Genomic DNA, 24,040 nt, shown 5'->3' on the forward strand with positions numbered 1-24,040 from the left:
CTCATGCTTCCCCGTCCCCCAATAACTTTTTTAAAAATTAAGAAAAATCAATTAGGATGAGGTGTCAAGTATTTAGTTATTTGTTATTATTAATTTTCTTTTGAGACAGAGTCTCACTCTGTTGCCCAGTGGTATGATCATGGCTCACTGCAGCCTTGACCTCCTGGGGTCAGTTGGCAGTCTCCCACTTCAGCCTCTTGAGTAGCCACAGCCTCTGGCTAATTTTTGTACTTTTATTAGAGACAGGGTTTTGCCATGTTTCCTAGGCTGGTCAAGTATTTATTTTAAACTTGCTTAAAGGATTAGACTTTGAAAGACCAATTTAGAGCTTGTTCTCTTGATAAAGACATTTATAGAAAAGAAAAGGAAAGAGGTACAGTCATGCATTCCGTAATGACATTTAGGTCAGTGACAGAGTGTGACAGTGGTGCCACAAGATTTCTACCATATTTTTACTGTACCTTTTCTATATTTATGTATACAAATACCTACTGTTGTGTTACAATTACCTACAGTTTTCAGTACAGTAACATGTGCAGGTTTGTAGCCTAGGAGCAATAGGCTGTACCACATAACCTAGGTAGGTGGTAGGCTGTACCATCTAGGTTTATGTAAGTACCCTCTGTTTGCACAGCATCTAAATCACATAATAATGTGTTTCTCAGAGTGTAGGCCTGTTGTTTAACCACACATGACAGTATAATATTGAAATCTATGACTAAAGATTGTTTGGCTGCATTGGGTGGGAAGCTTTCTGGAGGACAACTCATTAACGTCTGTGAAAATTGGTCAAGTATTAGGAGTCCCAATTATTTTTTAAAAGAAGCTAAGAAATGTTATAAAATAAGTTTAACCCAGGTCATGTTTAGGGGCAGATTTTTTTTTTCTCATTGTTATTATTTGTTGGGTTAGGTTCTGTGGGAGAAAAAACAATGGAAAAGAGGGTTCTCTTTATATTCTTACATTTTGGCTGGAAAGACAAAATGTACTCAGAAGTTGGTGAGTAGCTAAAAGAATTAGAGGAAAGAAATTGTTCAACACTTTGTTGGAAGTGAAGAAAATAAAAATCAAATAGTAACACTGAACAAAAGCAAGGTCCTGTAATTTAGACAAAGCAGATACTGTATCATTGAGCCAAAGTTCTTATGCTTCCCTGGCAAGGGTTTTTCCCCCCAGACCATAGCCTGTTCCTCTTTTTTAGAGTATCTGCTTGCAAGCATTGTGCACAGTAGATACACTGCTCCCTGCCCTCAAGGTACTTACAACCTAGTGGGAAAGCTGAAAGTGAAGTCTAGTTTAAGTGCAGTGAGATAAATGCTTATAGAAGGACAGGCAGAGAATGTCTTGCTATTCTTATAAGTGTGGAGCAGCAGTGTGAAACCCAGTTAGGGAGACAGGGTTTTAAGAAATTTTTCTCATGGGAGGTGAGATTTGGGCTGAATTTCTTTCTTTCTTTTTTTTTTTGAGACAGGAGTCTCGCTCTGTCGCCCAGGCTGGGGTGCAGTGGCCGGATCTCAGCTCACTGCAGGCTCCGCCTCCCGGGTTTACGCCATTCTCCTGCCTCAGCCTCCCGCCTCAGCCTCCCGAGTAGCTGGGACTACAGGCGCCCACCACCTCGCCCGGCTAGTTTTTTTGTATTTTTTAGTAGAGACGGGGTTTCACCATGTTAGCCAGGATGGTCGCGATCTCCTGACCTCATGATCCGCCCATCTCGGCCTCCCAAAGTGCTGGGATTACAGGCTTGAGCCACCGCGCCCGGCCCTGGGCTGAATTTCTAAGGATAAGTGGAAAGTATGCAGAAGAAAAAGATTTATATGTTTAGGAGATTGGAGGAATACTAGGGAACTAAGAAAAGGTATCAGAATATTGGTTGAGTTTCGATGCCCACCTAAGATTATTAGAAGGATGGAATAACAAACAAGTAAACTTATAGCCTCAGGTTGGAATGTTGGTAGCAGCTGAAAATCATAGCTAACTGCATGATAGCAAATGTAGATGCAGAAAAGTATACAGACTGGTTTAGAGTTTTATTGACACTTCATGAAGTATATTTGTGCATAAAACTTGGTGTTCATAATGATGAATTTATGTGGCCAAGAAAAAAGTTTGGATTACATTCAATGTGGACAATGCTAAAGATTTCCATTTAAAACAGTTACATGAGGAAAATAAGTTTTGTAAAGAGATTAATTCCTAGCATTCTGGAAAATCTAGTAGTGTAGTCAGTTCTTCCCTCAAGGATTTCAAGAAATTGAGGTTTTACCATTAACCTAGTATAAGATGTTCCTTAGGTGCAATGTGAATGCAGGGTAAAGGAGAGAGCAGGATGAGTCTGTTAAGTCAAGAAAGTGGTTTTTACCTTTTTTGGGGGAAGAAAGCACATTTTAGGGATAAAAAATGTTTATAAATGACAGTGTTCCATCATACCCAGCAATAATATAGTATAGCCATATATATGTCCAGTAATCTGTCTTTTGCTAATTTGTGTTGTAATTCAGCAGATTAAAAAAAGAAAAGCAGGCATATCATGCAGGTGCTGTGAATGTTAGTGCAAACTTGCCATTATTGTGTTTAGGTCAGTGGTTGTTAACTGGTGTGTTTGTTAACCATACGTTTATGGGTCTCACCCCTGGAGTTACTGAATCAGCAGGTCTTGGTGAGACCTGTGAATTTGTTTTCAGAAAGTTTCTAGGTGATGCTTATGCCTCTGGTCTAGGGACCACACTTTGCAAACCACAGCTTTAGGGTTATTGTAACACCCTCACTCCCATTTGTATAAATGAAAATCAAGCAGGAATCATTTCACCCCAAAAACTGTTCTACACTTACTGGCTTAATATTAGGATTTTAAACCAACAGTTTAAATATTGGTAAATAATTAAACACAAAGAGCTACCACTTTAGAACACTTTTTATATACTGGGCGTTATGATAAATATTGTCTTAATGTGTTGAATAAATCAGCGTGATAAGACCTTACTTTTCACTTTTACAGAAGAGGAAACTAAATTTAAGTAATTTGCTTATATAGTTTCTGTGTAGTAGAGCCAGAATTCAAACTTAGGTCTCTGACACCGAAACCCATGCTCATTTTTTTCTTTTTTCTTCCCCCTGCTGCCACCACGGTTTTTTTTTTTTGTTTTTTAAGATAGGGTTTCAGTCTGTCTCCCAGGCTGGAGTGCAGTAGCATGATCATAGCTTGCTGCAACTTCTGGGCTTAATCCTCCCATCCCAGCCTCCCTAGAGCTAGGACTACAAGTGCACACCACCATGCCTAATTTTTTTTTTTTTTTTTGGTAGAAACAACTGTGCTCTTTTATTGATGCTGTTTAGCCTACTTGGATACCTTGAATCTGTTTACCTTCTGCTTATGTTCCTTCTTTCAAGTTTGTGTTTGGAAAGTAGTAATTCATGACTCAGCTGCAAAAGGGGGGCACATATGTCTCACATCTTATATGATTTGGGATCTGTGTCAGAGGAACTTAATATTGTGGTTTTGATAATATAATTGAATGTGTGCTTATTTATAGTTGAATACTAAAATCTGAGATTTGTTAATACCTTGGAATTAAAATAGAATTCACTTACCTTGGGTCAGTTAAATAACTAGTTGATTAGCAACTGACTAAAGATCAACAGGGAAATAGTAAAGCATTAGTTTTAAAAAATTAAGTTGTAAGTTGGTAAATGACTAATTCATTGCAGTCACTGAATGTATATTAGTAATCTCCAGACTCACATACAACCTTGTCCTGGTGGAAAACTCTGACTGTGGGTTTTGAACATAAGAAAGAGAATGTGAGTGTCTGTTAAAAGCTATCACTCCTCAGAAGATCAGTTGTCACGTGTTCCTGCTTCTGACCACAGGGACAGCAGTTGGTCTCTAATATATGTATATTCCTTGAAAAAGTAAGGAGTTAATTTTTTGTGCTTATGTAGATTTTATTAATTTTATGTGTAGTTCTACTAAATGATTGGATTTAGTAGAACAGATAAACCTTACCACCCTTTTTTTTTTTTTTTTTTTTTTTAATTCAAGACAGTCATTCCTAACTGATCAAGGTTTAGCTGTTGAACTGGGAAAGGACCTTGGAATTGTAATACAGTTCTCCAGGATTCTATTAGCAGTGAAAGAAATAAAAATCTTTTTACTATCTTGGCTTCCTCCCTTTAGGCTGTAAACCAGCCCTGGCTACCTGATGTCTTCATGAGTTGATATTCTAAATAATTTTACCCTCAAATAGCCATATAATAGTAAGATTTGGTTGAGTTAGTAACAGAGAAAATATTTATACTTAAACGTCTGAGTATCCACTGGTCTGCAAGCACTGTCATAAGTATTCATTAAGTCTTATTCCTGTCCACAAGGATTGCAAGTATGCAAACAGATGATAAGAATCAGTGATCACTCACTGATTGTGTCCTTGCAGTCTCTGGGTGACTGCAGGGCACAAAGGATAGCATGAACCTTGCCATCCTCAACTACATCATTGGCTTAAGCAGGATTTTATAAGACAGTCTGGATACCTCACTGCCAAGTTCCAAATAGCAGATTTTGCTCACCGTAAAATTAATGTGTCTGCTAGAAAAATTGAAACACAGAGAAAAGTATGACAGGAGACTGGGCACAATGGCTCACGCCTATAATCCCAGCACTTTGGGAGGCTGAGGCAAGCGAATCACTTGAGGTAAGGAGTTGCAGACCAGCCTGGCCAAGGTGGCAAAACCCCATCTCTAATAAAAATACCAAAAAAAAAAAAAAAAATTAGCTGGGTGTGATGGCATGTGCCTGTAATCCCAGCTACTTGGGAGGCTGAGGCAGGAGAATTGCTTGAACCTGGGAGGCAGAGGTTGCAGTGAGCCGAGGTTGCACCACTGCACTCTAGTGTGGGCAACAGAGTGAGACTCCTTCACCCGCAACCGCTCGCCCCCCCGCCCCTGCAAAATGAAAAGTATGACAGGAAAAACATGATCCATGATGTTGTTAACAAAAGACTCATACCACCCATTTTAACAGGATCCTTCAAGTTGTTTTGCTGTGCACTTAAAAAAAAAAGTTATCAGTGCACCACAAATTTCTGTCCTGCTTTCTTTACTTAAAATTATACCATAAGCAACTTCCCATTTTTAAAACATTTTTCTAAATATATATTGTAAGAATGTGTTTACTTGTTCTCTAATGAGTTAGTATTTTTTACTCTTACAGTGTTCAGACAACTGTCACATAGTTTCTTGGCATCTATTAATTTTCTATATTTTTTAATGCTCTCTCAACAGAATCAATGTTTTTTTCAAAATACTGCCTCTAACTTTTGATCTGAACTGAACCCTTGTTGTTCTCAAGGTGTAAGTAAGATGCCACTAAACCCTTCCAGATTCTTCTCAGACCTGGTTACTTTATTTTTCAGCAGTACTTTAAATATATCCTATTAGCCGGGCGTTGTAGCATGTGCCTGTAGTCCCAGCTACTCAGGAGGCTGAGGTGAGAGGATTGATTGAGCTTGGGAAGTGGAGGCTCCAGTGAGTTGTGATTGTGCCACTGCATTCTAGCTTGGGTGACAAAGTGAGACCCTGCCTCAAAAAAATAAAACTAAAAAAATAAATTTTCTATGGTATTTATCACATAATTCATTTATGATGACAGAGTAGGTGAAATTAGGAATCATATCAAATTGGTTTGGATTGCTGTATGGTATCCTTCCTATCCTTTATATTCTGTCCCAGCATCAGCAGACCCATTATTTAAAAAAATATGTATCAGCTGGGCGTGGTGGCTCATGCCTGTAATCCTAGCACTTTGGGAGGCCGAGGTGGGCGGATCATCTGAGGTCGGTAGTTCAAGACCAGCTTGGCTAACATGGTGAAACCCTGTTTCTATTAAAAATACAAAAAATTAGCCAGGCGTGGTGGCGTGCGCCTGTAATCCCAGCTACTTGGGAGGCTGAGGCAGGAGAAACGCTTGAACCCGGGAGGCAGAGGTTGCAGTGAGCCAAGATTGCACCATTGCATTCATTCCAGTTTGGGCAATAAGAGTAGAACTCCATCTCAAAATAGTATCAATATCTATATCTATATCTATAGCTATATCTATATCTATAGATATATCTACTGCTTGTGTCTTCTCTGTGGTGCTAGGTCCATATCCATCCTGAGACTACTGACATTGGTTTGATTGTTCCTTAGTCACCTTTTGCCTGTATTTTGAAATTTTGAGATTCTGACTTTGATTTAATTTTAGTTTAGGATATTACTGATTTATTCTCTGATGATCATGTTTTTTTTCTTTTAGAATTACAAGCAGAGGCTAGGAATAGTGGCTCATGCCTGTAATCCCAGCACTTTGGGAGGCTGAGGTGGGAGGATCGCTTGAACCCAGGAGTTTGAAGCCAGCCTGGGCAACATAGTGAGGCCCTGTTTCTCCAAAAAATACAACAAATTAGCCCAGTGTAGTGGCACACACATGTAGTTTTAACTACTTGGGAGGCTGAAACGGGAGGATTGCTTGAGCCCTGGAGTTTGAGGTTGCAGTGGGCTGTGATTGCATCCCTTCACTGTGCTTCAGCCTGAGTGACAGAGCAAGACCCTGCGTCAGAAACAAACAAACAAAAAGCAAGCAGAAAGACCGGGCGCAGTGACTCACGCCTGTAATCTCAGCACTTTTGGAAGTCTAAGGCAGGTGGATCACTTGAGGTCAGGTGTTTGAGACCAGCCTAGCCAACATGATGAAACCAGACTATTAAAAATACAAAAATTAGCCAGGCATGGTGGCATGTGCCTGTAGTCTCGGCTACTTGGGAGACTGAGGCAGGAGAATTGCTTGAACCCGGGAGGTGGAGGTTGCAGTGAGCCAAGATTGCACCACTATACTTCAGCCTGGGTGACAGAGTGAGTCGCTGTCTCCAAAAAAACAAAAACAAAAAACCCTAAAAAACTAAGCAGAGAAATAAACCGTACTGATTACATAATGAGAGTAAGCACAACCTTGAGTATGTAACAATTGACATTGACAAAATTGATCCAGAAATAAATTTTAGCTTTGCCTTTTGCTGTCTTCCTCTCATACGTTTCCGACGTTTTCATCTGAAATTTGCTGGTTTTGATAATTAGCTTAGATGCTATGTGGAATGTTGGTATTGAACCTACCTCTAGATTTACTTGCTTGGCCCTGACTGCTCTCCTGAGCTTAGATTCATATAGTCAACACACTATTTATTATTTCCATTTGAGTCTCTGATAGGCATCTAAAACTACTTGTGATTATCCCTTTCCCTTTGTCTATTCTGCCTCTAATCCTGTCTCACAGTAATACAGGTTGAACATCCCGATCCAAAAATATACAGTGCTTCACAGTCTGAATGTTTTGGAGTGCCAACATGATGGCTCAAGGAAAATGATCATTAGAGCATTTGGATTTTGGATTTTCGGATTAGGGCTGCTGAAGTGGTACAGTGCATACATTCAACAATTAAAAAAAACAACTGAAATACTTCTGGTACCAGGCATTTTGGATTAGGAGTACTTTCCCTTCTTCCCACCTAATCTTTCAAGCCATAAACTTAAAATCCATCCCTGATATTCATAATCTATCACTTTCAAGTACACTATATAATTTATTTAAGTATTATGGCTGTTAGTATTTCAGCTAGACTGTAAACTCCAGGAATGCAGGGATTTTAGTCTCTCTTACTCACTGATGTATTCCATGCACCCAGTACAACGCTTGGTATAAAGTTCTCAGTAAATATATGTTAAACGAATGAATCAATCAATCAGTCTACATTCCTTTCTGTCCCGCCTGCTCAAACAAATTATCTTGTTATTACCATGTTCTAAGCCACCATCAGTTGTGGCCGAGATGATTGCAATAGCTTTTTTTTTTTTTCCCCCTTAAGAGACACGATCTCGCTATGTTGACCAGGCTACAATGCAGTGGCTTTTCACAGGCATGATCATGGTGCCTTACAGCCCCGAGCTGTTGGGCCTCTTGCCTTACACTCCTAAGTTGCTGGGACTACAGATGTGAGCCACTGCGGCCTGGCATGATAGCTTTTAACTAATCTCTCTGCTTCTATTCTTGTACTCTTCAGTTCTTATTCTTACAGAGCAACCAAAATGATCTTTGGAAAACATTGGATCTTTTCACACTCCTACTTAAAACTTCCTGTAGGTTCCCAATCATGTTAGAATAAAACCCTAAGTCCTTACCATGCCAACAAGGACTTAAATGTTTGGTGTTTTAAGCTGTTAAGTTTATGAGTTGTCTCTTGATTAATTCAGATAACTAATAAATTACCTAGCCACATCAGCCTACTATATTCACTGGCCCCCCTCTTTCTTCAGAGGAGGGAATTATTCAGGGTGTGTACACCAAGTATAGGAATACTGAGAGCCATCTTAGATTTGAATCCACCCTGGCTGGATGCGGTGATGCACGCCTGTAATTTCAGCACTTTGGAGGGCCAAGGCGGGTGGACTCCTTGAGCCCATAAGTTTAAGACCAGCCTGGGCAACATGGCGAAATCTTGTCTCTACAAAAAATAAAAAATTAGCTGGGAGTGGTAGTGCACGCCTGTATTCCCAGCTACTCAGGAGGCTGAGTTGGGAGGATCACTTGATCCTGGGAGGTAGTTGGAACCTGCAGTGAGCCGAGATCGGGCCACTATACACCTGCCTAGGCGATACAGACCGTCTCAATAAAAATAGTTTGCCCTGTGGTCCTCAAGGATTCACATATGGTCCACTTTCGCTAACCTTTAATACCTAGACATTTTTGGAAGTGTTTCTTTCTTATTTATTTTTTCGTTTGTTAGCATTGTTACTGACCCTCCAACTTTGAAATGTTCTTTGAAATAGAACATTTTCCTGTTTCTGTTGGACAGTTAGTAAATAAGAAAAGCAACCCTCAGAATTAAACCCAGTGCTGACAAAGTCCATAGTAGAACATATATGGTGTGTGTTTGCTTGAGTTTTTAAGTATTACTCAAATCATATAAAATTACCTTTTCTTTTTTAAGGTTAAAATATACTTGAATATCTGTAAATCTGGAATTTCATGTAATTCAACTTATTAAGTATAGGTAAGAGTAGAGCAAGGAGGAATACCATTTTCTATTTCTTTCTCTTTTTTTCTTGGTGGTTGTGGATTGGCAGTGATATTAACAGAATTCAAATAGTGTCAGGTATAAGTAAAACTTCCATCCTAGTATCCACTGTAGTGTTCCTTTTAGTTGAGCAGACCAGCTTTTATTTAGTTCTCAGTATCTATAGATTTTGGAAAATAAATGATCTGAAGGAAGAACTAGGATGATACAAAATATTAATGAAGGGAAAGACTTCACTTATCTATTCTGCTGCTTGAGGAGCATAAACTATAGAAATTACCCAGGTAAGAAAAGCTTTGGGATCTTTCCGAACTACCCAGAATGGGACTTGGTTATTTCTGTGTATGAGTTGCAGCTGCTGAAATGTTTTTAGGTGACCTCGCTAAATAAACTTTATCTTGGGATTTATAAAATAAGGGACGTCACACACATAAACCGTGTGCCTTTTACCTTTATATGAATCATTTGTTGCTGAAAATTTAATTTACTTGATAGGAATCCTGGAGTTTCCTGTTATTCTTTTAGTAACTGATTAATTACTGTACTTTTAAAAGCAGTATGTTTTTATTCATATTATATAAAATATATACAATAAAAACATAGTGCTTTCTGCGTGTGTTATATTTAACAATATATCTGTATTCAGTCAATGCCTATTTGTGTAGAATCCAGTCACAAGTCTATATCTGAGTATTTATAGAAAGTTTGGCCAGGTGTAGTGGCTCATACCTGTGATCCTGGCACCTTGGGAAGCGGAGGTAGGAAGATCACTTGAGTTTCAGAGTTTGAGACCTGTCCGGACAACACAGTGAGAACTTGTCTCTACAAAACACACACACACACACACACACACACATTACTGAGCCATCCGGACAACACAATGAGAACTTGTCTCTACAAAACACACACACACACACACACACACACACACACACACGTATTACTGAGCCATCCGGACAACACAATGAGAACTTGTCTCTACAAAACACACACACACACATTACTGAGCCATGGTGGCATGTGCCTGTAGTCCCAGATACTCTGTAGCCTGAGGTGGGTGGATCACTGGGAGATGGAGGCTGGAGTGAGCTGTGATCACACCAGTGCACCCCAGCCTGGGCAACACAATGAGACCCCATCACCTAAAAAAAAATTAAAAAGCAAGTTTATATTTGATGATGATCATGACATACCCCTAGAGCCATGTTCATACTCTGGCTGCCTGTGTATTTAATATACCAATATATGGTTTATTTGGCATGTAGTGTGTATGGGAAATCAGGACAATTTCATGCAGAAAGCCTTATTTTTGGTTACTCTTGAAAATTTTGAAGAAGTAGCATTGCTTATCTGGAATTCCTGCATGCCAGTATCTCAGTATCTGCTGCCCCCTGGGTAGTGGCCATTCTCTACCGTTTTTCATAGTCCCTAATCTCTGTTGTTTACATCTGGCCAGTTTTTTTCCCCATTTTGTTTCCTTCAGGGGGTATTTCCCTTGCTCTGGAGTCATAAGGATGATCATATTAAGGAAACTTTGTTTTCCATATTTTATTTGTTATTTGAACATTGTGGTTTATGTATGATAGCTCTTAATTGGGCAGAATATAATCAAATCTGTTAAGTTAGTGCTAGATAAATACATTTTATACCTAATGACTAATCTTAACTTGCACGATCTTTATGGTCTACTTTAAATTTTTGTAAAACTCTGTGAAGTTAATATTGGTCACCAACCACCAAATGTCGTTAATTTTATAGGAGATTATTTTTTGGTGGAAATCTTGAATGAAAAATCACTAGCTACCTGAAGTTTCCACTGAGTCAAAATTTTAGAGCTTTTCTTTCTTCCAGCAGTATTTCTTTTTAAATTTTCTTTCTACTATGCAGAGTAACAGTGTAATACCAGTGTAAGTGATATTTTATCACAGGTGTTAGTAGTTCACTTGTTTTTGTCTTTAATCTTGTTTTTGAGGTAGGTGGTATGGAAGAGGATTAAAATACACATTCATAAAAGTACATAAAACTTAAAGGTAGAGTTTAACAAATAATTTTAAAGCAAAAAAAATGTTTCAAACCAATTTTTAAAAAAATTACATGACGTGTCATAATTTCCTCTCTCCCCAGAAATAATACTATCTGCCTTTTAAAAGTCATTTTCCTGCTTCTCTTTATAGTGTTGCTAAACATGTATATACCTCTATTGACTAATATGGTCCAGTTTTGCTGGTTTTGGGTATTTGGATAAATGGAGTCATACTTTATATATTGTTCTTAATCTTTTACTCAGTACCATTTATGAGGGTCATCTAAATTGTGTTATGCTAGTTTTTTATTCTGTTTCTGTATAGGAAAATTTTCTGTGTATGAAAATTTCATTATTGATCAATTCTATTAATGAACACTTGGGTTGTTTCCAGTTTTTGGTTATTAAAACAATACAACTATAAACATTTTTGTTCTTGTACCCTGGGGCACGTTTTCATTGTTTTTTCCCAGAAGTATATCTGGGAGTGGAATGGCTGGGTCATAGGGCATGACTGTTTCCAAGCTTACCAGCTAATGCCAAATGGCTTCCCAAAGTGGTTGTACCAGTTTACATTTCTACCAGAAAGAGAATGAAAATTTTGTAAGCCCCACATTGTTACCAATGCAAAAATATAATATCTATAAGAAACAAAAACGTTTCTTGGGCATATTTTCTTTTAAACACAATAAGCAGTACACACAAACATATATTGCACTACAAGAAATGGTTGATGTATTTTGCTTAGGATTAGTATTATAGAAAAGACAACAATCTGTTTAGCTTTGGAGGTAGTTAAGTAGTTGCTGTTATCAGCTGTTCTACACCTCTGCTCCCTCCCAGCCTTCATAGTTGAGAAGGTAGCAATTTCTTTCAAATAATGGGAAAATGTACGTTGTTTTCTTTGCATAATAACTTCTTGCTACTACCTTTAAAGGAGATGGATTTCAACAGTATGACCTGAAATTGAACAGTTTAGCAAGAGAGAAGCACCCTTAGCTAGATAGTATAAGATTCGTTAATCATTAATTTAGGAATATTTTGCAAGAGGTATTTAAATTTTAGTCTAAATTTGATTTTTATCTATGGCAATTTTATTAGCCTTTGTGGCATTTCTTTGGGATAAGATTGTGCTAACTATTTCTGTTCTGTATAATTTCTAGTTAAAGATGGTATACCTTTTTTCCCTGGCAGAGACATTAAGCCCTGTAACAAATACACTAAAAGCAAATATGGAATGCCTAATGCAGTGTGACATATGTAATAGAGGATCTTATTTGAATTGAATACAGCACAGTGAAGCTGAGAGATTTTTATTATATGTAACAGCCTGTTTCTAGAAAGAATTTATTAGAAATTCTAGTTCTTCTATTATTTTGATGCAGACTTATTTTCTTTGACCTGCTTTTATTAGTAGACATCCCTCAATTTAGGAGGAAGTGCCCTTTTAGAATATCTGATACCAAAGGATTACTAGTTAGGCAGAACTATTTAGAGTTGCAAAGGATGCATACCATAGGCATATACCCATGAAAGTTGTTTTTCATCGGTGTTTCCTTTAAGGAAGCTTTTTATGTAGCAAGAGCATACTACTTTTGGCTTTGGCACAATGCTTTTTCTCCTTCTCTCAAACATTTGTGTTTTATGGGGCAATATAATAGTTTTCTGACAAACCAGTGGATACTAATTTTATTTGTAATGATTTAATTTGTTCTTTCAGTATTCTTTAGTATATGCCAGTACCTCTTTATAGTTCTGTAGGAAACATAGCTTACAATCTTTACAACTCTGCAGATGTATTTTTCTTTACAACTCTGCAGTGTACGGGTTTATATTTTGTATGTATTTAGTTCAGTTATGTTACTTCATTTTCCCATTAGTTGGTATTTCTACCTGTTTTTGCCATCATGTGAAATGCTGCTGGATATATCTTTAAGTTCCTAATTTTTGAGGTGAGATTTTCTTTAGGGTATGTACTCTAAAGTGAAATAATTTTGGAGTGATTGTTTTGAAGCATTTACTTGGTGACACATTGTTCTATAATCCTGGGAAGATAGTAACCGATTCACAGTATCTTATCTGTGTCCTGCTTCCTTAGATCCCTGCCAATAATGGGGCAAAGATTTGTTTTTAACTTACTTTTGTTAGTTTAGTTGATAAACATATAATGTATTTTAATATTTTTTATCAATAGTATTTAAAAACTTTACTATGATTTATTGTCATGGGCAAATTTGATATTTAATTTTTATCAGAATAAATCTGAAAACTGGTCTAAGATTTTATATAGTTAACTTCTTTGCTCTCTTTTTATTTTTACTTTATTTCACTGTACAGAATTTTTCCCATGTTAAAAATGTGTATTCATATTGAGGTTTTACTTTAGCAAAATATCAAAATAAGTAATTCTAAAACATGGGAAATAATATAAATTCATAAGCTTTGTTGGTAAGAAATTTACTTATAAGAACTCTTCATTTCTGATTATTAATTTTCTAAAGTAGATGTTTACATAGCAGTCCAACTTTTCTCCTTTGAAAAATTTCCTTGGTGAGATTTATATACGCTGTTACATTTCATGGTAAACTTTATGCCCTTATAAAGGTAATAGTCACTCAAAATTGGAAACAAAATTTTCCCAAGAAAAAAGATTCCCAAGAAAATCATAATCAAAGTTATTTACAAAACAGGGATGAAACTAGTTACAATTATTTGTAGCATCATTTATGTGTCTTTTAACTCGTAAGCTTTTAGTTCTAGTTAGTTCTGTGTGAGTCCATTTGATTTCAGTATTGGGATCGGGTAGCTGATCCTGAAGATGTTTCTGTCTGTTTAGAGAGTTGTAAGTGATTTGAAGGTTAGAGTACCAGGGACTAGATTTTCTTCAGACCTTTTGACTGAGTGAATTCCAGGCCATTTTCCTTTTTCCCTGGGCAGAGTTTTTAACTTTATGATAAAATTCAGAAGACCTATGAACTGAAAGTAGAGAATATGTCTAATGATGAATTTTAACATTTCTTTGTATTATGACTATAGACAACAATTGCTGTTAGTTATTATATTTAATGCACCAATAAAGAACGTATATTACTATGTCAGGAATTTGTTTTAATATTTTTATACCTGTATTTCAATATAGATCACTTGTTGTCATAATCCTATATATTTTATGCATTTAATAATATGATTCTGAGAAGTCTGTATTTTATTCTAGATTGGCAAAGGGTTCATGTTCCTCTCAAATTTAAGAACTATTGCTTAAGGAGAATGGCTTCTTTGATTTTAGCAGAGTACAGAACTGTCCATAATTCATGAAAGTTTGCAAAACCATCAGTGTTAGTCTGGATTAGACTATGAGAGGGAAGAGCTGGCTAGGATTGATTGGTAGACACTTCCACTAGGGGTCTGAGTAAAGTGGTTTCATATCTGTCATGGGCTGATGAGCAATTTACTGCCTGCAAAAAATGGAGAAAATAAAATTTTTGGTTACATAAAAACATGCTGATTTTTTTCAGTTGTATAAATTTATGATTATTGTATTATATTAGAAAATGTAAATGAGAAAATAAAGAAATACCTGCAATGCTTTCTGTTATGATTTTGGTGTGTTTCCTTACAGATCTTTAAAAATATTATATATACATGTTTTTAGATGTGTATGTGTGTATTATATACCTACATAAACAAATATGTGTATAGAAACATTCCTACACATGTGTATGTATACACATGTTTAGATGTCCTTTTTAAAAAATTTTTTGTATTTAAAGAGATAGGGTCTTCCTCTGTCACCCAGGTTATAGGACAGTGGTGTGATCATAGCTCACTGTAATCCTTGAACTCCTGGGCCCAAGCAGTCCTTTTGCCTCAGCCTTCCAAGTAGCTATGTCTACAGGTGGATGCCACCATGCCTAGCTAATGAAAAAAAATATTTTTTAAAAATAGAGATGAAGTCTTGCTGTGTTGCACAGGCTGGTCTGAAACTTCTGTTCTTAAGCAGTCTTCTTGTGTTGGCCTCCCAAAGTGCTGGGATTACAGGAATCAGCCACAGCACCTGGCTAGATATACGTTTTTAAAGACAAAAATGAGATTATGTCGTATAAGTAACTTACCATTTTTGGAGTTTAGATTTATTGAGATGTAATTTTGTAAGATTCACCCTTTTTAGTGTATACGTCCATAAGTCTTGACAAGCACGGAGACATTCAGTTCTCACTATAAGCATGATACAGACAGTTCTGTCACCCTCAAAACTCTCCTTATTCCTCTTCTGTAGTCATCTCCTTCCTCTTTCAACCATTTATTTCTTTTCTGTTCCTTTTACAAAATGGTATCATACAGTTTGTAGTTTCAAGTATTGTTTCTTTCCTGTAGCATGTGTTTTCAAGATTTTTGCTTTTGAGATCATGCTTCAAGAATCTTTGATCAAATTGATGAGAATATTCATGTATATATTTTTTAAGAAATCTATTTTTTTCAGTTTTGAAAAATTTAAGTGTTTGTTCAGTCAGGTGCTTATTTTAGTGTAAGTTGTGAGGCAGGAAATCCAATTAAAAATCAGATAGTTCAGCTGTATTTATTAAGATTGATTTACTAATATAATGCTCTTACTAAATATTGATTTCCTCACAGGTAACACAAGTAGCAAGACAGCCGGGAACCCCTACCCCATCCCCTTATTCAGCACATGAAATAAACAAGGGGCATCCAAATCTTGCGGCAACGCCCCCGGGACATGCATCGTCCCCTGGACTCTCTCAAGTAAGATAAACCTTTTTTTTAAAAATAAGAAATGTCCTTGTAAAAGCATAATTTTTGTTTTTCTAAAGAGACTCCTAAGCAGTAACATAAAACATTACTTGTAATTTCTAGTTTGTCTTTGGCATCTTTTCAGACTTAACCGTTCATAAAGATGGCTACTAACAAATTTCACACATTTCATTCTGGAGTCATTAAAAATTAACTGTCAGTGATATTTAGTTTTCATTTTTGTTGTTTAAGAAATTAGAGTTTAATTCTAAAGTTTACTTAAAACCCCCCCACAAAGCACTGATTTGCTTTTCGATGCTTAATCTGCTACTGTCTCCACCCCTTTCGGGTGAAGCATTGATGGTTATTTTCTACTTATGTGAAAACTTGGTGTCTTCCCCTCTTGAGTAGCATCAGTGGGATTTTTTGTTTGTTGGTTTGGTTGTTTTCTGAGTCGATTATTGTAATTTGATAGGCTTAAGTTTTTGTTGAACTGTTAAAAGAATTGTGAACCCCTTAGTGTATTTCTACTTAATGGGAACAACAGACATTCAGACACTGTTTAAAGATGTTCCTATGTGTTCCTTGCACTTAAGCTGTTTGCCAAGATACATTGTTTAGCTTGCACCGACCTACTGTTGCAAGCTTGTTTGGATTTCCTTGTGGTTAAGAGTTGGCTTAACAGTCCCTTAGGGAATGTGGAGTGAGTCAAGCCAATAACCTTGACCTGTGTGAGATTATCAGTATTTACATGTAAGAGCTACTCTTTTGATAATGAAAATCGTTTTTATAACATTATTTGTGATTTTAGCCTCCATATTTCAGACCTTTTAGAGCTTGAATAATAGGAGAGATCAGGAATTGCTAAAAATAATGCTAAAGATGGTGATTATAAGTTAGGGGCTGATTTTATTTTTTATTCTTCATTTTTTTTAGAGACAATTTTTATTCCTTCTTTGTTATTTTTTTAGAGACAGGTTCTTGCCCTGTGGCCCAGGCTGGAGTACAGTGGTGGCGTGATCACAGCTCACTGTAACCTCTAACTCTTGGACTCAAGTGATCTTCTTGCCTCAGTTTCCCAGTTAGCTGAGACTACAGGCTCATGCCACCATGCCCAGCTAATTTTTTTTTTTTTTGGTTAAAGTTTTTTAGAGATAGAGTCTTGCTGTGTTGCTCAGATTGGCCTCGAACTCCTGGCCATGTGCTGATTAATTACATTTTAGACTACAGAATGTCTGGAAAAGGAATGTACAGTTTGCCAAACCATGACTGAAATAGCCCTGTTAATGAATATATAAATAAGTTTGTCAAGAACTTAGTGCTATGCCTAAACTTGGTCTAAATTATTCCTATATAATTTTGAGTTTTAAACATTGAAAACAAAACAAAATGAGCTCCTGTTTGTTTAAATGAGGTTCTTGTATTGGGTTTCTTAGACTGAACACAGCCTCGCAACTTACTGTTAAGGTATATTAATCTGAGTCTAATCAGGAGAGAAAAACTGTGCACTCTCAAGAACATAAGAATAGCAGATACAAAGAGCAAATGCTTACCTTAGGGCTGAGTAGAGGCTCAGATAGGGAGCCTTTCTCTTTAGGGCTGAGCCAAAGGCTGTGGTAGAAAAGCCACTGTGTTACTGTTCAGAACTTGCTGAAACTCTTTGTTCTGGAACTTGCTGGAAATTTGCCCTATGAAGTATTGGGGAAAGCTTGCTTCTCCAGCACCAATCTCTTATAGCCAAGAGCTAATGCAGTGCACGCTGGCTAAAAGGCTCCTTACAGCATGTCTATTTCCCACAGACAATTCAAAGCATTAGATCTACTGGATCAAAAGTCCCAAGTGGTAGAGCAGCTTGCACTGCCCATCCCTAATTTGCTGTTGAACCTTCATATATTGTGTTCCTTACTCAAAATTGGTAACTTCCTAGGTCACTCTGTAATCGGTTAAGGTGGCACATTCAGATGTAGTGTATATGTTGCCTCTAAAATCCAAAAGAGGCCTACCAAACCTACCTCTTATTTTTTGTGGTAGTTTTAGGTGAGAGACTGCTACCACTACCCTGGGCTAAGATCTTGACCTTGTTGGAGAGGGCATGGTGTGGCTTTCTGAATGGCAGTGGTGCCATTTCAGTGGAACTTACTGAAAATCCACCCTCAGAACTTGTCAGAATTCTGCCCTCTAGGATGCTGAGGGAAAGCTGTTCGCAGGGAGATTTCTTAGAAAAGACCCTGTGCTGCGTATCTTCCTGAGGGAATACCAGGAGTAGCTCTTGGCTGCTGGGTACTGTTGCTTGCTGTGCACTGAAGCAGAAATCTTGCTCTGATGAAGCTATGCCCATGAGGGAAGCCGGTCACTAGAGAAGCCATCTTTTGGAGAAGCTATCTGGGCTTCTCCAGGAACCAGGAACCAGGGAGCAAAACCCTTTCCTCCTACATATCTCTAGGACCTTCTACTGAGAAAATTTAATGTTGTGTCAGCCGAAATATTAAAATATTTATAGAGCTCAGATCCATTTTCTCATTACAGGCAAACAGGGTGAATTTTGATATGAAAGACAAGCAGTTGATAACTGGCATGTAAGGGAAATAGCTTAGTTTTCCATTTGAAATTCTTACTGTTTCAAGTTGTGATTTGACCCAAGCAGTTGACCCAAAGGACTTAAGTTTTCTGAAAGATAGGCTGCTCACAAATGCATAGTTTGTGTTTGAAAAGATGGTCTCCCAGCATCTCACTTGTTGAACCTCTCAAGTGCTGTTCTATATGCCATTTTATCAGGTGCCTTTAGAAACCAGAGTACATGAATACCAGGGAGAATGGCCACCAAATATTGTGTTGCATTCTTTTGTGGTCTGTTTTGCCACCATTTTGCCTAAATCTGATGAATGAACCCAGTAAATCACACCTGGTTCACTGCCCTTTTTTCCCCTCCATCCTTTCAGACCGAGGGAAGCTTCTATGGATTCATCTGTCTCCTAGCAATATGTTAACATTTGTTGATATGGTGAGGAAGTTTTTCTAAACTAGCATACCTAGAAAAATGAAGAGTTCTGTGGGAAACTCAAGTTTTTTTTTAGGTTTAACAGTTGAAACAGTTTGCAGGGGCTGATGCAAAGCTTCCCTTCTGCCCTCTGAGGGTTTGCTGAAATGACTGACGATAGACAGATTTATCAATGTGCATGGATACATAAGAGTCCTGCACATAGGAAACACAAAGAAGGGAGAGATGGTTGAGGCTTGAGTACCCTCTTCATAGGGGAGAGGGAAGCAGGGTGGGGAATGGGCTGTAGGGAATTTTAGAGGGGAAGTAAATGATTTTTAGGTGAAATGAATGAGTCCAAATTACAATAGTCTGAGACAGAGTTCCTCTGAGCTCCTGGGGAGGTGGCAGGAAGGTGAGGAATGAGACTTCAGTGTGAACAAAGGTTGTCTTACTATGAATGTTAAATCTCCTGGAGAATCTCTGAAGAGTTACCCTCAGAAGTAAAATGAAAAGTCTCTCTTGATGTGGTGATAGCTTTAGTCTCTTCTCTCTTCCATGATTAATCTTTTCTGATTATTTGATGAGCTTCCATGGGAGGGTGGTCTTAAGACAATTGTGTTTCTTTTGGAAAGACGTTTTCTTAGTCATATCTCTGTGCCCCACCAAGTTCATGGGTGGTAGTAGAAAGAAGAGCCTTCAGAATAGAGGGGAAAGGATTATAGGCTTGAAGTCAAACCATAGGTTCTAGGGCTGGCTTTGTTACTTTCTGGTTATATGATATTGGGTAAATTATTTAATATCTCTGGAACTTCGTTTCTTCATCTGTTATATAGGGGGAAATTAGAATTCTACTGCTCTGTAAGAGTGTTGTTATGATTATGTAAATTGCTGCCTCAGAACAGGATTTCCTGAATTTAGTAAGTTGCATTTATTATTTGTATGCCTGCCAGACATGGTTCCCCTCAAGATTTATATATATATGTGTGTGTATATATATATGTGCATGTGTGTTTGTGCATGTATCCTTGCCTGCTAATTCTTTTATTTGGCTACCTGTCAAGATTTAGTGTGAAACTTAGAAGCTATCTCCAAGAGTTTGAAATGTCTTCCATGTCTTTGCCTATTCTGATGTTCAGATAACAGTTGGATTGGTTATTTTCTGTTGGCGGTGATTTGTTTTATTCTTCTATACAAAACAGGTTTGGTCAACTGAGGATACGATCAAAGAAACCATTCTTTAGCTACATGTCCTTTTTGATGTGTCAGTCTCCCCTTCTTCTGTAAATTAAATATTTTTGTCCAAAGTAACTACCTATGTCTGTGACTCAACGTTTGACACTCAGTGAATCTGCTAAGGTCTAAGTGAAAGAAGCTAAGCCGAAGAAAAGTGAATTTCATAGTTTTGAAACATGAAAGAGGGAAAATGTAGAATATTGTTTCCAACCTCCTCAGCAATCTCGTTACCTGCTTCTTTCTCTTTGTTAAGACAGGATTTTACACATAAACAGGTACTTCACCTCACCTGTCTATGTGCCAAGTTTTAAGGCTTAATGTGCATTTCCTTTTTTTACATGAGTTGTAGTTCTTTCTAACTTTGTCCTCTTTGGAGATTTTGTTTAATTAGTCAAAGACTTAGACTATGACATTTCAGACAGTGGTAAATTGGTGAGACAGAGTCTTTATAGGCATAGATTCTTATCAGTTCCCCAGAAATGGCAATACTTTTGAACAATCTTGAAACCCAGCATGTCTGTACTCTGGAAAGAGTAAATAGTGTGGAATTTAAAGGTATCCTTTGGTGGCAGATTGCAAAGTAAATCTCCCTGGAGAAGTACACTCTCTAGGGAGTCAGGAGAAAAGACTCTCTAATTGAGAGTTCCAACCCTCCTAACACTGTTTTATAATTTAACCTATGGAAGTTCCTATTAATGCCCAGTTTTCTTCTTTGTGCATGAGCAGCTTTTGTTAGATGAGATCAGAATTTTCTTTAAGACCTCCCTGGGTTTTGGACACTAACTTGAAAGTAGCCATTTGTTGTTATGGAAAATTACAAAACTATTTTAGATTTAAAATTACCCAAACTTTGCCTTGTTTCATTCTTTTTTTTTTTTGAAGAGAAGTTTATTTGAATTATTTAAAATTACTTCTCAAGATAAGCAAAAACAAAAGAGACTCCTACTTATTGCTTAATTGGTGACGTACATTTGCTTTAACTTAGTTAATTTTCACAAAGTAGCCATTACAAAAAGACCAAACTGGCGCTGATTAACCAGGATCAAAATCTAGGTCTTTTCTTTTTTCTCTTGGCATCGTTGTCTAGATTTCCAGGCTTTTGGAGCTATATTCACAGAAATTAAATGAGAAGACATGCTCAAAATGATGCCAAAGAAGTGAGGTAATAGGTGTTATCTGCCTGCTGTTTCTGGATTTCATTTGGCTCTCTGTTTTTTTCTGGGAGAGGAACTCCTTCTATAGCATATAATATATAGTAACTGAGATGGTGATGGCGTATGACCCACTGGCTAGATTCTTTATTGTCTCTGGAAATACTAAGCAGAGTTCTTCACTGAGGAGTATTGCTTGATCGTGATGCTTATTGTTACACCACAGTTTTCATCATTAGTGAAGGATGCGTTTCAAATGATGAATGGTCCCAACAACCATTTTTGCTTTATCCAGCTTCCAGGAATCTTGTTTTATTTACTAAGGAGAATTTCTCTGTGTTGTCTCATAATTGTTCATTGACTGCTCCAGCCTTTGTAAGCTGTTTTTTTCTTTATTTTATTTTTTTTTATTTTTAGAGACAGGGCCTCACTCTGTCACCCAAGCTGGAATGCAGTAGTGTGATCATAGCTCACTGCAGCCTTGACCCCCTGGACTCAAGCAGTTCTTCAGGTAGCTGGGACTGTATGCGAGCTCCATGGTGACTGACTCATTTTTTAATTTTTTGCAGAGATGGGACTTGCTTTGTTGCCAAGGCAGGTTTTGTTTCTAAATCTTGGTCTCATACAGTCCTCCAGCCTCAGCCTCACAAGGAAATGGGTTTATAGGCTTGAGCCATGGTGCCCTTCTGAGACCCTGTCTCTACAAAAAATGTAAAAAATACTAGCCAGGTGTGATGGCACACAATCGTAGTCCCAGCTGCTTGGGAGGCTGAGGTGAGAGGATTGCTGGAGACTGGGACGTTGAGGCTGCAGTGAGCTGGTATTACACCATTAAACTCCAGCCTGGGTGGCAGAGTGAGACCCTGTCTCAAAGGAAACACAAACAAACAAACAAAACGAATGAAGCTGAATAGCGATTTTTCCTTACTGCATATGCTTTTTTTTTTTTGGTTACCTTTTGTGAAGAATATAAATTCTGAGTTTGATGCGTCTTTGTTAACCATGATAAAGTAGAGGAAGCTGTGAAAGTTTGCTTTAAGAAAACATCACATTTCATTGTTGAAATAGATGAGTATTGATTTAATTTAAAAAAACAAAATTTATAGTTTTTACACTCCTCAAGGCCCCCACTTTGAAACACATCATACCCGTCTAAGGCAGTATTTGAGGTGAGCTTACCAGGATTCTTTAGCATATCACAAATATAAATATGAATATTTTATAGGCCTTTATAACTTACTTTTAAATTAATGACATTTGCAAAGGCATGTTATTTGTAAAGTGTTTAATGACAATATTTGTTGACACTTTTAACAAAAAGTAGGTTTTTAAGAACTTACACATATTATCAACTTAGAAAAACCAAATGGAAGATTTGTCACCAAGGGGACCAACTCAGTGCAGTCAGTACTGCAGGTGTCCAGACCCACACCAAGTCCCCATGTACCATGAATACAACTTGTAAAGAATCATGGTAGGCTTTTCTAGTTGTTGACATTTATTTTAATGTGATACTTGATTAGAAGAGTGTTCAGCTCTTTTGGTCATTTTTTGTTTTTATTTAAAAAATTAGTTGCAACCATATTTATAAAGCGACCTTGATCAAATTTTTTTCTAATAGGTGTTTCCTCTCTCTCTCTCTTCCTTCCTTCCTTCCTTCCTTCCTTCCTTCCTTCCTTCCTTCCTTCCTTCCTTCCTTCCTTCCTTCCTTCCTTCCTTCCTTCTTTTTCTTTCTTTTTCTTTCTTTCTTTTTCTTTCTCTCTTTCCATCCTTCCTTCTTTTTTTTTTTGGCCAAGGTTTCACTCTGCCACCCAAATTGGAGTGCAGTGGTGTGTTTTCTGTTCACTGCAGTCTCCACCTCCCAGGCTCAAGCAATCCTCTTGTCTTAGCCTCCTGAGTAGCTGGGACTAGCTGACTTTTTGTATTTTTTTGTAGGAACTGGGTTTCCCCAAGTTGCGCAGGCTGGTCTCGAAGTCCTGAGTTCAAGCAACCTGCCTGCCTTGGCCTCCCGGAGTGCTAGGATTACAGGTGTGAGCCACCGTGCCTGGCCTAGGTGTTTAATCTTTTATGCAGTCCTGTAACTTACCTTGAAATGTGCCTAAAGCAGCTTTTATATGTTTGATTATACTTCTCTTTGTATTGCCTGTAGCCAAAAAAAAAATTCCATTTATTTTCTTTTGACATTTCTGTGGTTAGTTTTTAAATGTTGCTGCAAGAGATTAAGTACAATTATTTTTCAGACTTCTCACCCTAAGTTTTACATTCTGTTTGGCAAATTCACATGGCTGGAACCCACATTTTAGAATATCTGAGTATTAATTCAGCACTATTACAGAAAGCTAAGGAATTTTGTAAGAACCAAACTGATTGTGATTTTGTAAGCATTTCTTTTCTTCTGTTTTATGTAGGCTCAGTCTTTTGTTGATGATGTTCATTTTCACTTAAATCCTGTCAGAGAAAAAAGGTTTAGGATTTTGTCTTTTACATTTGAACAGCTATTTCTTTTGGATGCATCCTGGGAGACTCTTGTTTGTTTCTCTGGCTACCTCTCATTTGTTTTAAGAAGTCATGAAAAACTCTGTCAGCATTTTTCTTGCCAGTTTACCTCTTGGGAATATCAGACTTCATTTATTTCCCATAGATTTAGGGGAGAAACTCACTTTAGTGCCACTAATTTATTTTTTATCTGGTTGTGACATTCAGATTTTTAGATTTTTATGGTTCTGAAAATTGCTAATTCAGTTCAGCTACGGAGATTAGTATGTGTCAGTAAATTTAAGGATGAGAAGTAGAACAGGTAAGT

The 24,040-nt window shown here is 37.4% G+C and overlaps 1 protein-coding gene and 1 long non-coding RNA gene across 33 annotated transcripts in view; one reads left to right on the plus strand and one right to left on the minus strand.

The window, feature by feature from the left end:
• Nucleotides 1-17,488, minus strand: part of LOC144335679 (uncharacterized) — a 51,546-nt gene extending 34,058 nt beyond the window's left edge. The window contains exons 1-2 of the long non-coding RNA XR_013406736.1: nucleotides 17,427-17,488; nucleotides 9,831-9,893 (exon numbers count right to left, since the gene is read on the minus strand). This is a non-coding gene — a long non-coding RNA (uncharacterized LOC144335679). The remainder of the gene's footprint in view (nucleotides 1-9,830; nucleotides 9,894-17,426) is intronic.
• EIF4G3 (eukaryotic translation initiation factor 4 gamma 3) overlaps nucleotides 1-24,040 on the plus strand; it is a 375,758-nt gene that overhangs the window by 120,369 nt on the left and 231,349 nt on the right. For 30 of the 32 annotated variants that reach the window (XM_077971386.1, XM_077971367.1, XM_077971281.1 and 27 more), the window contains one exon: nucleotides 15,757-15,885. The exons of the other annotated variants lie outside the window; for them this stretch is intronic. Coding sequence is in view for 1 of the 30 variants with exons in the window: in XM_077971257.1 (XP_077827383.1) it covers nucleotides 15,757-15,885 (129 nt within the window). In the remaining 29 variants the exon portion in view is untranslated. The remainder of the gene's footprint in view (nucleotides 1-15,756; nucleotides 15,886-24,040) is intronic. 32 annotated transcript variants of the gene reach the window in all.

Source organism: Macaca mulatta, chromosome 1 (assembly GCF_049350105.2).
Source record: "Macaca mulatta isolate MMU2019108-1 chromosome 1, T2T-MMU8v2.0, whole genome shotgun sequence".
Lineage (NCBI taxonomy): Eukaryota > Metazoa > Chordata > Mammalia > Primates > Cercopithecidae > Macaca > Macaca mulatta.